Genomic DNA, 15,929 nt, shown 5'->3' on the forward strand with positions numbered 1-15,929 from the left:
ACCATAAATACTTGTGTTGCACCTTTGTGGCTTTTTGGGTTATAGTTCTTACTTTGTGTTTGAGTAGCCTCACCTGTGCTTTTTGTCTTCCATAGTTCTTTAATCTTTAGGGATATAGGTATGTAGGAGTTCTGAGCCAACCCTTGCTTATAATTTTTCTTCTCTGTGTTTGAGTCTGTTTTTAACTCTGAGCAGAGATTAGGAAGATTTTTAAGGGAAATAGGGTGTTTTCTGTCTCCTTACTATCTGCTAACAGTACAGGAGTGCCTTGTACAACATCTTGTATTTGAAATTCTTACAGGTTTGGTTTGAAAAAAAAAGCGACAATTAAAGGAATGCATTGTGTGTGGATCATTTTTCATTCCTTTTGATATCTTTTATTTGTTGTACTGCTAGCGTATAGTATTCTAAGCTGTGGTTCAAACAATAGTGTTCCACAATGAAGCTTTTTTTTCTTTTTTTGGTACAATTGGCAGCTCACGTTCTGGAGCTCATGCTGTTGCTTAGCTGACCTGTTCTGGTAAAGTGAGTATGAATCCCTCCCCGYGCTGGTTGCGCAGAAAAATTTCTGTTGACTCTTAACTGCAGTTAAATTGTTCAAAGCAAAATGTTTGGCTCTATTACTCACACTTCAGCTGTGACTTAAAAGGATAAGGAAACATGACTTTTGTGGTGTAAGCATAAGCACAGTGAAATAATAAAAACGCACTTTCATTAAATGTTGTTATGCATTATATATTTAGTCCTTCTGGCTGCTTTAAGTGTAGTGAATGGTTTTAAGTTTGAATAACACTTCTCTCAGTGGCTGCTACACATAATTTTTCAAGGTAGAAAATACATATCAAAAGCCACAGCAGTAGGAAACTTCACTGCWGTCATTGGGTTGCTGGGTGGTGACACCTGTTTCCAGTCTGTGATATTAACTGTCAGGAGTTCTTGCTCCTACTTTAATTAGGTTACTCTAACTGTTTTTGTCCTTGTTGCTTCTAGGTTACATGACACATTAACKTGGCTTTTCACTGGAATTGCCTACTTAGATTGTCACACTTTCTGTGTGTTTAGTTGTGGTTTTGGTTATTTTTTGAGATATCCATATGAAGTGGCCTATAGCTGGGCAGCTTGGGGGAATTCATCAAGAACATCTTCCCAGTCCTCAAAGAGTGCACCTGTGTGCTTTTCTTGAATATATACTTAGTAATTTTGGAGGTCTTTTGAGTGCTGAAAGCCCGAYTGGTTAACTCTTGAGTTAAATTTGGAGACGGTTTTCATAACGACTCACCCGAATCAGGGCGTAATGTCTTCTAGGACATTTTAATTTTCATATTCTTTAGCTTTTAATTCCCTTGTTATTTTGCATGTATCAAGTTCTTCTATCCTCTGTTCTTGGTTAAATGGTGAATTTAGGAATGGTAAGAGCTCATTTTGAATTGACTTTCTCTTGCAGTGTGTCTAGTACTTTGCCACTAGTTAGTGACACCTTATAGATAAGTACTGTTTGGAGGAAAATAAAACACAAGTGTATGCATAATGGGTCCATGAGCTCTGAACATAGCAATGCTTTCTCTTATTTTGCTCTGTCTACCAGGTACTTTCTACCAGATATAAATTCTCATTCCTTTTTCTTTTCTAAAAGAATATGGGAGATGCTGTTGCTCTGACACACATGCTTCACTACATTGGAGATGCTTTGAGTTTTATTGTCTGTCATGAGTGAATCTGTAAAGATTTACAGGTCTTTTAAACACAGAATTCCATATCTCTGCTAAAATACTTTTAGAGTGATACATGACTGTGAAAGTGAACAAGCCAAATTCGTTTAAAGAGTGTTTCCTTCTTGTACTGGTGTTCAGATTGATGGGTCAGGCTTAGCTATGTTATGGTACAAAAAGATGATGATCTTGTTTTTGCTTCAGTGAGTGTAGTTTTTTTCATGTTTTTATCTTTTTTTCCTTCCTACCTTCCCAGCTATGCCATCTGGTGGATAGTTTGGTTTTTTTTTCCCCCAGTCCATTCTAACTGTGGCCAGCCCAGGAATATGCACACAAGACTGCCATGAGTACAGCACATGCAGAATACAGAATCAGAGAATGGTTTGGGTTGGAAGGAGCCTGTAAAGGTCACCTAGTCCARCCCCTCTCCAGTGAGAGGGACAGCTTCAATTAGATCAGGTTGCTCAGAGCCCTGTACTGTRTGACCTTGAATGTTTCCAGGAATGGAGCATCCACTACCTCTCTGGGCAACCTGTTCAGTGTTTTATCACTGTCATTGGAAAAAAATTTCGTCCTTATGTCTAGTCTTAATCTACTTTTTTTTTTTTTAGTGAAAAGCCATTCCCCTTGCCCTATTGCAATATGTCCTCCTGAAAAGACTGCCCCCATCTTTCTTGTAAGCCCTCTGTWAGTATTGGAAGGCTGTGATTCAAGAGTCTCCTTGAATCCTGCTTTCCAAAGTGGAGAGAGAACCTTTTTTGTCAATGTAGTTTTTTCTCTGCAGCTGAAATTGCTACTTGTGTTTTGCCTCTTCTGAGAATACCATGTATCCCTGTATGGGAAATGCCCTGAAATTTGCAACAATGTTGATTTAAATGGGTGTACCAGGTTTGCATTTCAGCCAGATTGCAAGCTAACTTAAATTTGGTGATGTGTGGAAAAGGTTACCTCTGTATCAAAGCRAAGATACTGATATAGGTGTAACCTTGGTTTGTGAAGTGTGATGTGAATGATGTTAAGTAAGACTTCCATATTTGTCTTTGCCTCCCGTTTCTGTGCTGTCTCTTAAAATTTCTGGATATAAGGCAGCCTAGTTGGACTGGCTCTCTGCTGTTTTAAATATATATGTATCTGTCTTATTAAACACTAGAGAGTTTACCMTATGGAAGAAAGGATATACTTAGAGAAACCGAGACATATAGTAACCTTAGGTACAAAATGGCTTTYTGTGATGGGACTTCATTATACGACTGTACAAACAAATTTGCCTTGTCTAGGCAAGACAACCTTKCTTGCCTAAATCTAGCTCACCTGTTTAAAATTACCAATTTAAATTAATCTGACTGAACTTAATATGGATCTTTTCTAAAACAAAATTATTTTTAGTGAGTCTGATGGCTATTAGCTCTGATAGTACCAATGCACCAAGGAAGCTGGGAAATACTTACCCAAGGAGAGAATTGTCAAACTACGAGTAGAAGATTATTATTGGTTCAATGTTCATCTAAAAATGTGACTTTTATGATTGCTTTAATAAAGCTGGTTGCATGGTKTTCTTACTGTGTCATGTGATGTTTTCTAAGAAAGCTGCAAGTTTCATATTCTTCTGATTTTGGAAGTCTTACAGGTTGTGACAAACATAGAAACTTGAATATTAGTCAACTTTTTAAATGAAAGTTGGATTTTAAATTCTTATGAAGTAATTGAGAGTTTTCCATGTTAGTTTTAAATGTTGTAATGGATACTGATCATGTGTGCTGTGGTCAATAACAWTTCATATTCTGTTAGTGTCTTAACTAATTAATATATCCATCAACCAGCTTGATGTTGTGGTATTATGATATGGTAGTAGTGCTGGCAGTTCCAGGCTCTCTAATTGATGCTGAAAAAGAGAGGAAGTTGTAGAGAAGAAAAAGAGACCTTAATGATCTGTTTCAAAACAATATAAACAAACCGTGGAGGTGAATCTTGAATAAACAGGAGTTATTACCTGGCTTGGTGTGAAATTACTGGATAATCTGCTACTAGAAAAACAAGCATCTTCTACTAGAAAAACAAGCAAGAACAACTTTAAAAAGAGTTTCTTGTAAAGATTTTTTTTAATACATTCTTAGTCCTCAAAGAGAGAAAGAAAATAGGCAGTTCTGGTATATCTCTAGGAAGATGGGTATCGKATTAGCCGGAGAGGAGGGATAGAAGAATGAAGTCTGTTTCTGGGTTTGTACAGCAATGCAGATGTCAGCCACTTCATCTTTAGTTCTATAAGTGCATGACAAATGGAATGGTTGGCCTGAAAAACTGCATTGAAGGCCAAGAACCCAGCATCAGGCAATGTGTGCTGGTGTTCTTTATCCTATCTGGCTATTTGGCCTCTTGAAGGCCCCATGATTCAGTCACTGTTTCATTTAGATACTCTGCAGCACAGGATTTACTTGCCATTCAGTGTCTTGCTCWCTGCACAGCTAAATCATAGTATAAAAGGAGACAAACGCTTTTCTCATTTAAGGTAGCTGCTACTGTAATGTGTTAAAGTTTCTCTTAAATGCTTATTAGTTACCACTTTATATATGTAACTTTTTTTTAAAGAGGAAAAAAACTACAATTCCAAATCATGGATGTGGTGAAGGCAGCATACTATATTTGGCTATTACTAGTTAGGTCAGATGCAGTACTTACTGAAGGGGAGTGTGTAGGGGAATCTACTCTGAACTACAGCCTGAGGTGCCTCTAAATGTAATAGATATCTGATTTATAATTTGAACATTGAAATGAACCTTGTGTTGTGKGAATAGTCTTAGTGCATTGACTAGGACATCTTAGTTTCGCAGCACCATTTTTTCTGTATTTTGTGGGTTTAGGGTTTTTTTGGGGTGGGGGGATATTTTGGGGTTTTTTATTTTTAAATACCAGGCTTGATACAACGCTTTTTGTGTGTATATCCCAAATAATTGTATTGGTTAAGTATCAGAGATGCTGATGTATGTGCAGAAGTTAAACCCAGCTTTTTGAATTATAACTTCAGTAACTTCTCTGTATTTCTCAGAAGTTATGAAGTAATTTTGTAATCTGCCTTTTCCTTCCTTGAATTTTAGAAATTTTATTAGCACTGCTTTATGAGAAAAGAAAGTTTTTGAGAAAGAAGCTGAAAATCTTTATTTCATGAAATTTTTGTGCTAGGTTCACATTSTAAGTAGACTAGGGCAGGAATTACTATCGCTGTATAATACAGCATAGTTTGGAACCACGTATGACACAGGCTGACTGAGACGTCAGTTTAGCTTATGAAACTTCTGTATAAGGAAGCAGGTGGTCCAGAAAAGCTAAAGGAATGGTAAAGGTTGGTGTAGGTACACTTGTATGTTTTTGTGGGTGTRTTAGGGCATCTCCTGAAGCAATTTTACAGTCATTTCTAATAAAGCTCCTTGTCCACAAGTATTAATTTTGCTGGATAGTATGTRTTTTAAAAATATAAATTGAAGTGTGATTAGAACAACACAGCTTCATTGTTAAGAGATTTTGTCCAATTAAAGGCTTGGGCTCTTGCACTGTAGTGAATTTGTGTTTGATGTTAARTAAGCCTGCTCAAATGAGTTCACAAGAAATCGCTGTTCTTCAGCAAAATATTTAATATCAAGATCATCTAGTGAAGTCARTTTTAGAAAGACTTTAAGGTTATTTGGATATAAAAGCACAGTTTTTCATGGGAAAAAACTCTCTGGAAGACTGAGTCTTCCATTTTTAGTGGCAAGTTTGGGTGATGTACCTTAGGAAAGGTATAAGGCTGCTTCTGCTGCATACACTGCAGAAGAGCTGTGTATTCAGCAATGTGTTCTTGCTGAATTGAGCAAAACTCTTAACAGCTTCATTTACATTAGTGTTGTCCAGCAATGTAATTTGTGAATGAGAGCCATTCTACACCTAGTTCTGTCACAGCAGTTCTGAAAAGTTTAAAACTTGTGCTGCTGGCTTAACTCWGTTTTGCTGCAAGGTAGGGAGTGGCTGCTTCTGGATGACAGCTGAACAAGTTGAATAATGGAGGATGTTCTGAAGGAGTAGAAGTTTTGGYTTCAAAATTGAGAGTTGCTTTTAAAATCCAGTATAGGATTCTTGACTTAAACTCATGAAAGTATGTTATTTGGGTTTAAAAAATACTGAGATCAGATAACTGCAGAACATGTTTCCAAAATCTCTGTAAGGACTGCTTTTTCTTTTTTTTTTTTTTTCCCCTGAGTCATAGGTAATGCCACCTTTAGCTTTCAAATCTGTTCTCCTCTTACTATTGGCATGCTGTTCAGCATTTGCCAAATACTCCAAAGTACTGTTAAGTACAAAAAAATTGTTAAATGTTGGGGTTGTTAATCACCAATGATTAAACATCCCACAAAATGTGGGGGGAGTGTAAGCTCAAGGGAAWTGCTTGTGTGCAATTTGTAAAATTGCACGCTTGTAGTCTTGTGTTGTAGTTTGGGAGGTTTTTTTTTAGATCTGCTCTGGCAAAATAGATTCTAAAGCCATAATTTCAGAAATAAGCTTGGCTGGAGCTACTGKGAAAAGAAGCAGAACCAGCTGCTTGTTCTTTCACTAGTCCCTGAGTTCACAGAGGCTATATTCTTCAGCTGGGGGAACTATTTAGATTATACTTTTGATTTGTTGTATCTTTGTGTTAGGAAGAAAATATCAGTTCACTGACATGGTTTATTGTGTGGCTATTGTGTGGCTACATAAATCATGTCTGCAAGAAAAGCAGATCATAGGGAAAGGAGAGTGCTTATTAGCAATAATGCTGACCCAGTTTTTTATGAGACTTGGGAGAAATCTTGTCTGGGTTTTAATGTCATGATAAAATTGTGTGTTGCGTCCAGTAAACAGGACACTGATCTTGGAGGCCAGCATCATGTAAATGGTTAGGGTAGCTGTGCATACCACAGCTCACTTAGTAATTGAAAAAACTGTTAGTGGTGGCACAAAATGAACAGCTTAGTTGCTTAGAGAGAGGCATACCAGAAGCAGTGATGGAACAGGTTAAATACATTTTTTTCCATGTCATGAAAGGCTATGGAAAAAAGCAATGCAAGTGGAACTTCCAAGAGTCAATTCTTGACCCACTTTCCTTAGCGTTACTTATTTTCTTCCTTTCCAGTATTGCCTTACATAATCTACTRCTCTCTAGTATGAGTTTGGAGGGATTTAACAAAAGTATTACTTTTTGCTGAAGTTTTTCTCCTCTGCCATTGTGCAACTCATGTCCTGGATTGCTAATTCCTGTTACCTGCACTTCTTAGGGTTGCTTACTAAAGATTGTGTAGATGTAGAGATTATTCTAATATTAATTAGAACAGCTTTTGGATKACTATAGGATCTGTTGTGGTAAAAGAATAGTCTCAGTGTTCAATGCATWTATTTGTTTTTATTTCTTTTTATTTCTTGCTATGTCACTCTGTGAAGCTCACTGCTGGGAAGGCTTGTTATGTCAAAGCTCTATGYGCATGTGTTTGTGTATTAAAACAGGAATTGTTGCCCCTACYGTCCSTATCAAAAGGCTAATTTATGTAAATCAAAACTTGCTTACAGCATCTGTGTTTTAGATTAAATTATTCTCTTTAATATTGATATTGTATTTCTGCTCTGGGTAACTGACAGCTRTTAAAAATCAGTGGTTTTCCCAATGCTGTTAAAGGCTTTTTGTGAGCTACAGATTTTGCAGTGTGTGGAGCTACGACTTGAGTAGTTAGCTGTAGTAATTCATAGATAAGTCTGAAAAACATCTCTTAAACTCTCGATCTTAGAACTTCCCCTTCAATCTGTTCTTGGGGATTTGGCTTTTGAAAAGCTAAATGCAAWGTTGTTTACAATCCATACATGGCTCAGATGAGTCAAGGGAACTTGAACAAWATTCTAGTTTTAATGTAAGCTGCTGAAATAAGTGTTTAGTCTTACTTGTGTACTTGTRCCACAGCTGTGGCACATCTGTTCCGGATGACTACTTGGCAAACCTTTCAGTGCCTTTGTGAATCCAGTGAAGTGCTGAGGCTTTCAGGGTCATAGGAGCCTCTCATTTTTCTATATGTAGTACATTTGTTGCTGATCAAGGAACTGTGGGAGGACCTGCTTTTACCTTAATATTGATGATTATTCCTCATGAAACCCCAGGCTTGTATTATTTCAAATGTAATTGAACTTACGTGTTTACTCTGTGGAGCTGTGGACTGGGTGGAGGATGCCTTTGCAACAGTGTGATGGCTCAGATCTGCACCATTCCCAAAGGATCRAARTGRCTGCAGGCRTCATTAGTTGTGTGTTGTCTCCCTCTTCTGAGAGTGATATACCTGTAARGGTTGTCTCTTAACCTGGAAAGTCTGAGGTGAGGTAGTAAGTTACCTTGTTGATTTGTCTGTTGAGCACTTGCAGSATTGAGGGCTCTACTATTAGAAGTAAAGAACTGATATCAAGGCACTGGATGCACTGACTGGCAGTTAATCATGGAATMAGGAACTGCATGTTTGCTGTGTCTTCTCATGAAAAAATCCAGCAACGCTCAAAGCATCAATTGTATCAAGCAAATGTTTCAAGTTCAAACCTTCATGTGAGTTTCAAAGGGAGTTAAAGGCTGGTGTTGTAAGTAATACTGATKGAATCAAAGTTATTTTAAGCATCATGGGTACATGGCCCTACTTGAACTGCCACCTCAGTTTTTGTCTCAGTGCTTGGTCTGGTGCTGCTTCTGGTGACATTAATGTATATTGTGGGCTTTCCTGGGTCTGAGTTCCAGAACTGAAGTGGATAGAAAAAGTGTGCAGTTCTACTTCTTGGTTTTGATTTGCATGAAATGGCATAATTCTGGTATCACCAAACATCATGAAAGTAGTTCAGTACAGAAGAGAATGTCATTGCTTATGGTTAAAAGAAAGCACTGTCTGTAGTGGAAAGATGTGTTCTGGCGAGCTGGCTGTGCTGCATGGCGCTTTGGTATTACCTTGTTGTAAGCTATGGGTCTAAAATAAAGCAATTGTTTAAATTAAATTATCACCATTTTAATGTGAAGACTGCTTGTTCAGGTGGGAGCTTGTGTATAATGGTAGTTTATTGTGCCTGTCAAAAGGAGTTTCTGGTCTCTGAAGGGGATCTATTTGGAGCAAAGATTATTGGAACATTTTGGTACCTCACTAATTGGATAGTCAAGTCCTGTGCAAAGCTGTCAGGCCTGAGATTTTTTTTTCTTTTTGCTAATGGGGCTGGAGATGTATCTGTAAGAACATCACTCAGATGTCTGAAATGTAATGAAATGGAAGCCTCTAGACATACATTATTTTCAAGTCACCTTGATTGTTTCTGATGTCTGCCTTTGTATTCTCCTAATATGTAAGCAAACATCTTAATGCATAAAGAGTAACAACATAAAAAAGTGTTGCTAAAAAGCTGTTTGCTTTCTGAAGTGTGGTTGAAATCCTGTTTAGCAAGAGGAATACGACTTAGTATGTGGTAAATATCACCTGGTAGTGATTCAGAGTTTCACTGTAAGAAATCCTGTATGCCACAGCCTTTTCTTTGTGATTTTGTAATGAGCTAAGTATTTCCAATATATTCTCAACTTCAGATAGACTATTCCTCCTGCTATTTTGGCACTTAAACTAGCTGTTCCACGATCTAATATCACATCTCTTCCGTGCTGTTGAAAATCACTCTTCAGTTCTGCTCATGTTCCTGTGACTGCTTTCCTRACCTCTATTTAACAACTGTCCAGTGTTTATTAAAAATAAATACATATAGCACAGTGTTGGAATGATTAGATATGCAGTTACACTGGGACAAGTATGCAGTGATAACCAGAGCAGAGYTTTTTGAGCTTAACACTTTGGACTGTAGTACTCAGTGACCTAGGACAAACTGTTATCCCTTATATCCTTTCTTCCCCATTGCACAATGTAGATAATGCTAGATGTAATTATATGGATCTCCTCTATAAAGTGGTTTTCTAGGAAATAAGCAGAAATAAGWGGAAAAGGGAGGTTGTGTTAATTCTTTAAAAAAAAGTTGCAAGCTTACTCTTTTGTTTTGGAGAGGGGAAGCAGGTGACCTAGGAATCTGCTATATGTGAAGAACTAGTTTTTGCTCTTCCATTCACAAATTTATTAAACTAATGGAAGTTGCTACCAAAGTTTTTACAAAGTGATGTCTTACTGTCCTTGAATTTGAAAGCATTTGTATTTGAGCTTCAAAAGTTTCATTCTACCTTGTCTTGTAGGTACTACCATGGTTTGAGGCGGAATGTTGCCTTTATCTAAAACAGATGGCAGGACAGGATGTTATCCTGTTGTAGACTCTGATACATTCTGGCTTATTAGTTTGAACTCTGAAGTTTGGTTTATGCTGAGATGCAAGACTGAATGGGCTCAGCCGAAGTGAAGATACATTTATTCTGTTTTGCTGCCTTATTAAAGACATATTAAAAACTCTGACAGGGGAATCACACAGATACTTGTAGAAAGAAGCAGCTGCAGATAAACTTGCCAGAGGATGTTGGTTGGAGYGCAGTGACATGCGAATGCTTTGGAAAACATATGCTAAATATAGGTCTGAGTAACGGACATGTTTTGTGAATTCAGTTTCATTCTAATTAGAATGTTCTTGGCTGTAAAGGTTTCGCTAATTAAAGAGCCATTGTATATGGAAATTTTATCAAACTTTCATAATTTTTAGWGTGATGTTCCTAATATGACAGTTTCAGCTATCATTGAAAGTGTAAACATAATCATGCCTATGGTATTTTCTTTGTATTTAACTAGTCCTGTTGAACTTAAGTCCTAAAGAAGTTTACCTTGTGCTAATGTGGAGACGTTTTCAGGTTTTCTGTTCTTGAGGTTTTTTTTGTCTGTTATGAATATTCTAGCATGAAGGGTTTGTTAAATTATGCACTTCTTAAAGTTGCTATTAATCCAGATACGGACAAAAGCATGGCTTAAATGGTTGTCCTCTGAGAATCTGATTCAACAGCAATGCGTACAGACCTTTAAGCACAGGTTACCACGGTATCAGAGATTAATTTTACAATTCATTGGACAGCATMATTCCAAGGTGTTTGGTGCGTATGTGGAATGTGATGTTGGCTGTTTGTTAAGTATAAGTTTTAAATACAGATCATCTGTACTTCACTRTTGCTGTATATCTGTGTGGTAGTTACCTTCAATTGTTAAATATCTCATTTCAGTACGAGGATGTCGCCCTGGAAAGATTGTTCAGATGACCGAAGCAGAAGTTCGGGGCTTGTGCATAAAATCACGGGAAATATTTCTTAGCCAGCCTATTCTCCTGGAACTAGAGGCACCTCTGAAAATTTGTGGTATGTAAGTTTGATGTGTGTGTGTTTTATGTAGGTGTTTTAATCTAGTTCTATGCTGGGGGATTGGAGGAATACTGAGACAGGCAAATGATCTTGACTTGGGCCTAGAGTGAGGTCTTCAAAATCTTAGATGTAGTTTTTYAATTTAGTTTGGATTAAGTGAAGAAAAAGCAGCTAGTATTTGGTAGAGGGCCGATACTTCTCACGCTGCTGTGGAGCAAGTTTCTTTGGCAGTAAGGACTGCTTGTGCCCTCATCTAGTGCAAATCTTGCAACCTGTCCCTTGCTTGCACAGAGCTGCTGCTTTTCTGATCATTATTTCAGAAAGCAGTTAGCTGCTTTAAAAAACCCAGATGTTGCAGCTGCTCAATTCAAAGCCTTAAACAAAACAAAGAAAAGACCTGGTGAAATGAAACACTTGAAAAATTGAAAGCATTGTTAGTCTTTCAACTGAGAAAGTAAAATTGAATGCAGACTGTTAGATTAGGCTTAGTTACCATGTAACAAATTCCTTGAGCTTTGCAGCAAGTTTTAACAAACAGCAGTATTACTGTGAAACACAAATAAAACTAAAATGTGTGTTTTTTACTTCTCTAAGCCTTTATAAGATGCTAGACTTCTTCCAAAGTACACTGTTATTACAAGCTTGTAAAAAATATTTTAAAAGTGTTGTAAATACCAGACTTTAATCATCCTTCAACTCATTTATTAACAATAGGCAATGTCTTTGAAAGCATAAAAGTCCTTGAATTAAGAGTTGTTAAAGTGTCATAATATTAAGGGGGAAGCACATTTTGTATTTGGTACTACTTACATTTTCAAACATAGATTAGCTTCCTCCTGGCAGACCCAATGTCTGCAATGTTTCTTGCATTAAATGAGGATATTACCAGTTAAAAAAAAACCAAAATAAAACAGCCAAACCCACAAACAAACCACTAACGGGAAAGTGATTTTTAAATGACTAATTGCTTGGTGGGGTGGGAAAGAAAAACCAGCCCTGCTTGTCTAATGACACAGTTGAAGGTAAAATGCAGCTTTATCACACAATGTTTTCTTTAGACTTTTCACTGTAGTACAGTCTTATTGTATTCCTAGATGAAGAGAACATGGAAACTCAGGTAGATTGTACATAAGTCATGGATTGCAAAGAATAATTGGCCTACTTCAAAGTTAGYTTTTCCTCATCTTCTTAAATTGAGGCAGTTGAAAGCACTGTTAGGTGTTCAATAATAGGGTAGATAATGCACAGTTAAATATGGCATTTGTTGTCTTGAAGTCAGATTCCAAACACAGTGAAAGCACCAGGAAGTGTCAGGTGCGTCTAAATTTAATATTAAAACAGTTGTGGAAGCTGCATTTAGATAAAAGTGAAAGAAAGGCGATTGCTTCACCAAAAACAAAATAYGCATCTGATACTGCTTTGAACTATTATTTTAGTGTGTTCAGGCAATGCCTGAGGAACCATTATAGGGCTGTCTTGTCTTACAATCAAGTCAGTTCGAAATAAGCTCTACATCTCAAATGGCTGTGCTTTAATGTAAGATGAAAGATGCTCTTATGTAAATGTCCATTTTAAAATAGATGTGGTTTTTAAAGTAATTCTTTGTATCTGGTAGACTTCAACTTGTGCACACATGAAGCTGTATTTTAAAATATTAAGTRCCTTGAATGGAATGGTAAATGATGGTAAATGCCTGGTCCCTCTATAAAATTGTTTCTGTAAAATGTTCTTCTACCCATTAAGTGCATTTATCCCTCTGGTGCATGTGTGTAACTGCGAGTAGTTATAGACAACACAATTCAAATGTTTTCTGTTGCGTGTTTACTTGGTAGGTAATGCTGTTAATGCTGAAGTCTGGGGATTTGATAATATGGATCTGGAGTACTAGATCCAGCATAGAAAGATTSGTTAAATAGTTGTCTAGTTTTCTTGAGGTTGTGACCTGGAGACTTCTAAATATCAATTAGAATACAAATCATTCTTGTTACAACATATGTGAAAAATATTATAGCCACTGGASCTTCAGGTTGTGTCTGAACTTGGGGTAATGGATATTGATCACCTTTTTTGAAGAAAATTGGAAAGTGATTCTTCTCCCTGAGTGAGAAATAGTTATGGTAAAATACTGCCTAAAGGAGGAAGTACTGCATTTTTCATGGAAAATTTAAAGGAATATAATATAGCATGTRTTCTTCTTACCAYTGTATACTTTAAAAATTGGACCAGAGAGCATACAGGTTTGGGAACCTTTTTAATTTTTTAAAATGAAAGTAGTTGTGTGGGTTTTTTTTTTTTTTTTTAATTCTTTTGGGGCCAGAGTAACTCATGCTCTACTGAAGAACAACTGTGCTGAGCAAAGTCAGGATTTTGCACTGAATAAGCAGCAATAGTGAAAGCACATTTATGTAATGCTTAGTGTGGAGGACCAGGAGGTACTGAATCTAAATAACATACAGCTTGTACTGGAGGCTTTTGGCACATCTGTTTTGCATCCAGTCACTCTGGTAATGAGTTTTCCAGTCAGCTGGAATACATTGTATGCTKCAAGTTACTGTAGAGCAGCCTTGGTATCTTTGCCTTTGTGGACAACTTGCAGGTAGTTAGCTTTGACTGCTCTGATGTGATACACTGTGGTGATATAACACACAGCTGTTCCATGGAAAGTCTAGTTAATTTTAAATCTGGCAGTGTGAAGAGTAACATGACAGGTATTTTTCCTAAGAACAAGCCGCAGGGTTAAGTATCTCATAAGGGATGTCAGTATTGCAGTCTCTGTATTGTTTGTTACTTACATCAAAGGAGTTAGTCTAAATGCTGGGGGATGGGATTCTTAGTACAGCAGTGTTATGGGAATTGAGCTTTGAAGTAAGCRCAATTTGCCRGCACACTGTTCAGTTTCTCTCCAGTCTGGTTGAATTCTTTGCTGTTCTGTTTTGCAGTAAATAATGGGACTTYTTTGTGATACCTTTGCTTCCTGGTCATATACGTGTTCAATTAGTGGTTTTCTTTCTGACCTTGTTTTAATTTAAACTAATTGGAGATGGGTTAGAAAGCTTATGATTTAATTTGAAGACTTSTGTAGCTGTTGATTTTCAGATTGGCTTCATACTTGACATAGCAGTTCTGCAGATATGGTGAGTTRTTTGTATCCTGTGAGCGCTTCAGATTTCATACTAGCCTGCTTCTTACCTTGGTGATGCATATTGCCACTTTCTAGAGGAAATATTAATGCCTTTTTTGAGATCACTGAATRAAAACTAATTAGATGGTGCAAGTTCTTGATTTACAGTGTAAGTCTTTATATTGTTGCACTAATCCTCGGTAAACTTTTTTTTTAATTCAGGTGATATCCATGGTCAGTATACAGACTTGCTTCGATTATTTGAATATGGAGGATTTCCACCAGAAGCTAATTATCTTTTCCTTGGAGATTATGTAGACAGAGGCAAACAGTCTCTGGAAACAATTTGCCTATTACTGGCATATAAAATCAAGTACCCAGAAAACTTCTTTCTCCTGAGAGGAAATCACGAGTGTGCTAGCATCAATCGAATCTATGGATTTTATGATGAATGTAAGCAAAATCTATTACTTTTGAAAAACTGTGGCAAACTGATCATACGTTTTGGAAACACTTGTAGTGACTCTTACATTGCAAAAGTTTCAGTATTCTGTGAACTTGCTTTGAAACTTTCTAAAAATACTTTTCAAACCAAGGTTGAAGTCACTCTGGAGCAATACTATTTTTATTTCTGCTGTCCTTGAAATGTTGTAAGATTTGAGACCTATGCATGCTAACAGAAATAAAGCCCTATGAAGACATTTGCTAACATTTTTGGTCGGGTTGTGATATGTATTACAGGTCGTTTTTAAAAACCAGCTTTCTCTTCCTAATGTCATGCTCTTTTCTCATAGGCAAGCGGAGGTTTAACATTAAGCTGTGGAAGACCTTCACAGACTGTTTTAACTGTCTGCCTATTGCAGCTATTGTGGATGAGAAGATCTTCTGTTGTCATGGAGGTAAGCTGATGGCTGCTTTTGACGCTGTGTCCAAAGTGATTTTGGGTTAATGCTGTACCAAATGGAGTGTGGATGTGTATTTGATATTTAGCTGGAGATATTTAACCTTGTATTGTCTGTAGAGGTCATGCTTTTCTGTGCACTTGTCAGTAGACCAATGTCATTCTTACCTGGTACCCATGGTCCTTTTGTGCTTGAGGGGGAAGTGCATCCATAAGTACTCCCATCAGTACATCCCTCTCAGAAGAATACCTAATGCCAGAATTATTGCCAAACTTGCCATGTGACCTGTTGCTGTTGCTGTATATCAGTGCAACCTTAGCTAACATTGGCATCCCTAGCAGTGAAGAATGGCTTTCACAAGTAACCTCAGCTCTATAGTATCCATCTCTTTAACTATTTTCATAATGTGGTGGTGGAAGGGACCTCTGTGGTCACACAGTCTCGCACAGTCAAGCCTGCAGCTTGAAGCAATACATTTGTTAACATTGGAACAGGTTAGACRTGGCTTACATGGACTCCATAATGCCTTTGCTGTTAGACAGTCTACATTCTGTGAGTACCTGTCCCAGTGCTGCCCTGTTTTTGTACTGAAAAAAGTGTTCCGTGTTGTTCTGACCGAGGGCTGTGACTTGTCTGAATATTGGAACTTACTTGGGCTCTCTTCTCTGTAGAACAGACCTCTCCATGATTTTACAGGCAATGATGCTTACCAGGTTTTCAGAAGCTTGCAGTGTCAAACAGTTGACAAGAATTTCAGATTGTTGTTGTAAGAGCCGATCCTGCCTTTTGCAGCTGTTTTTGCAACTGCCTTCATTAATAAGCAACTTGAGTGATTCAGAAATGCTTTGGTAGGTGTC

At 37.3% G+C, this 15,929-nt stretch overlaps 1 protein-coding gene across 1 annotated transcript in view; it reads left to right on the plus strand.

Moving 5' to 3' along the window:
* Positions 1–15,929, plus strand: part of PPP1CB (protein phosphatase 1 catalytic subunit beta) — a 29,520-nt gene that overhangs the window by 1,827 nt on the left and 11,764 nt on the right. The window contains exons 2-4 of the mRNA XM_057371248.1: positions 10,915–11,046; positions 14,393–14,623; positions 14,965–15,069. Coding sequence (XP_057227231.1) covers positions 10,915–11,046; positions 14,393–14,623; positions 14,965–15,069 — 468 coding nt within the window. The remainder of the gene's footprint in view (positions 1–10,914; positions 11,047–14,392; positions 14,624–14,964; positions 15,070–15,929) is intronic.

This window comes from Malurus melanocephalus, unplaced genomic scaffold (assembly GCF_030028575.1).
Source record: "Malurus melanocephalus ecotype Western Australia unplaced genomic scaffold, MMel_1.1 scaffold_5, whole genome shotgun sequence".
In the NCBI taxonomy this organism is placed as follows: Eukaryota; Metazoa; Chordata; class Aves; order Passeriformes; family Maluridae; genus Malurus; species Malurus melanocephalus.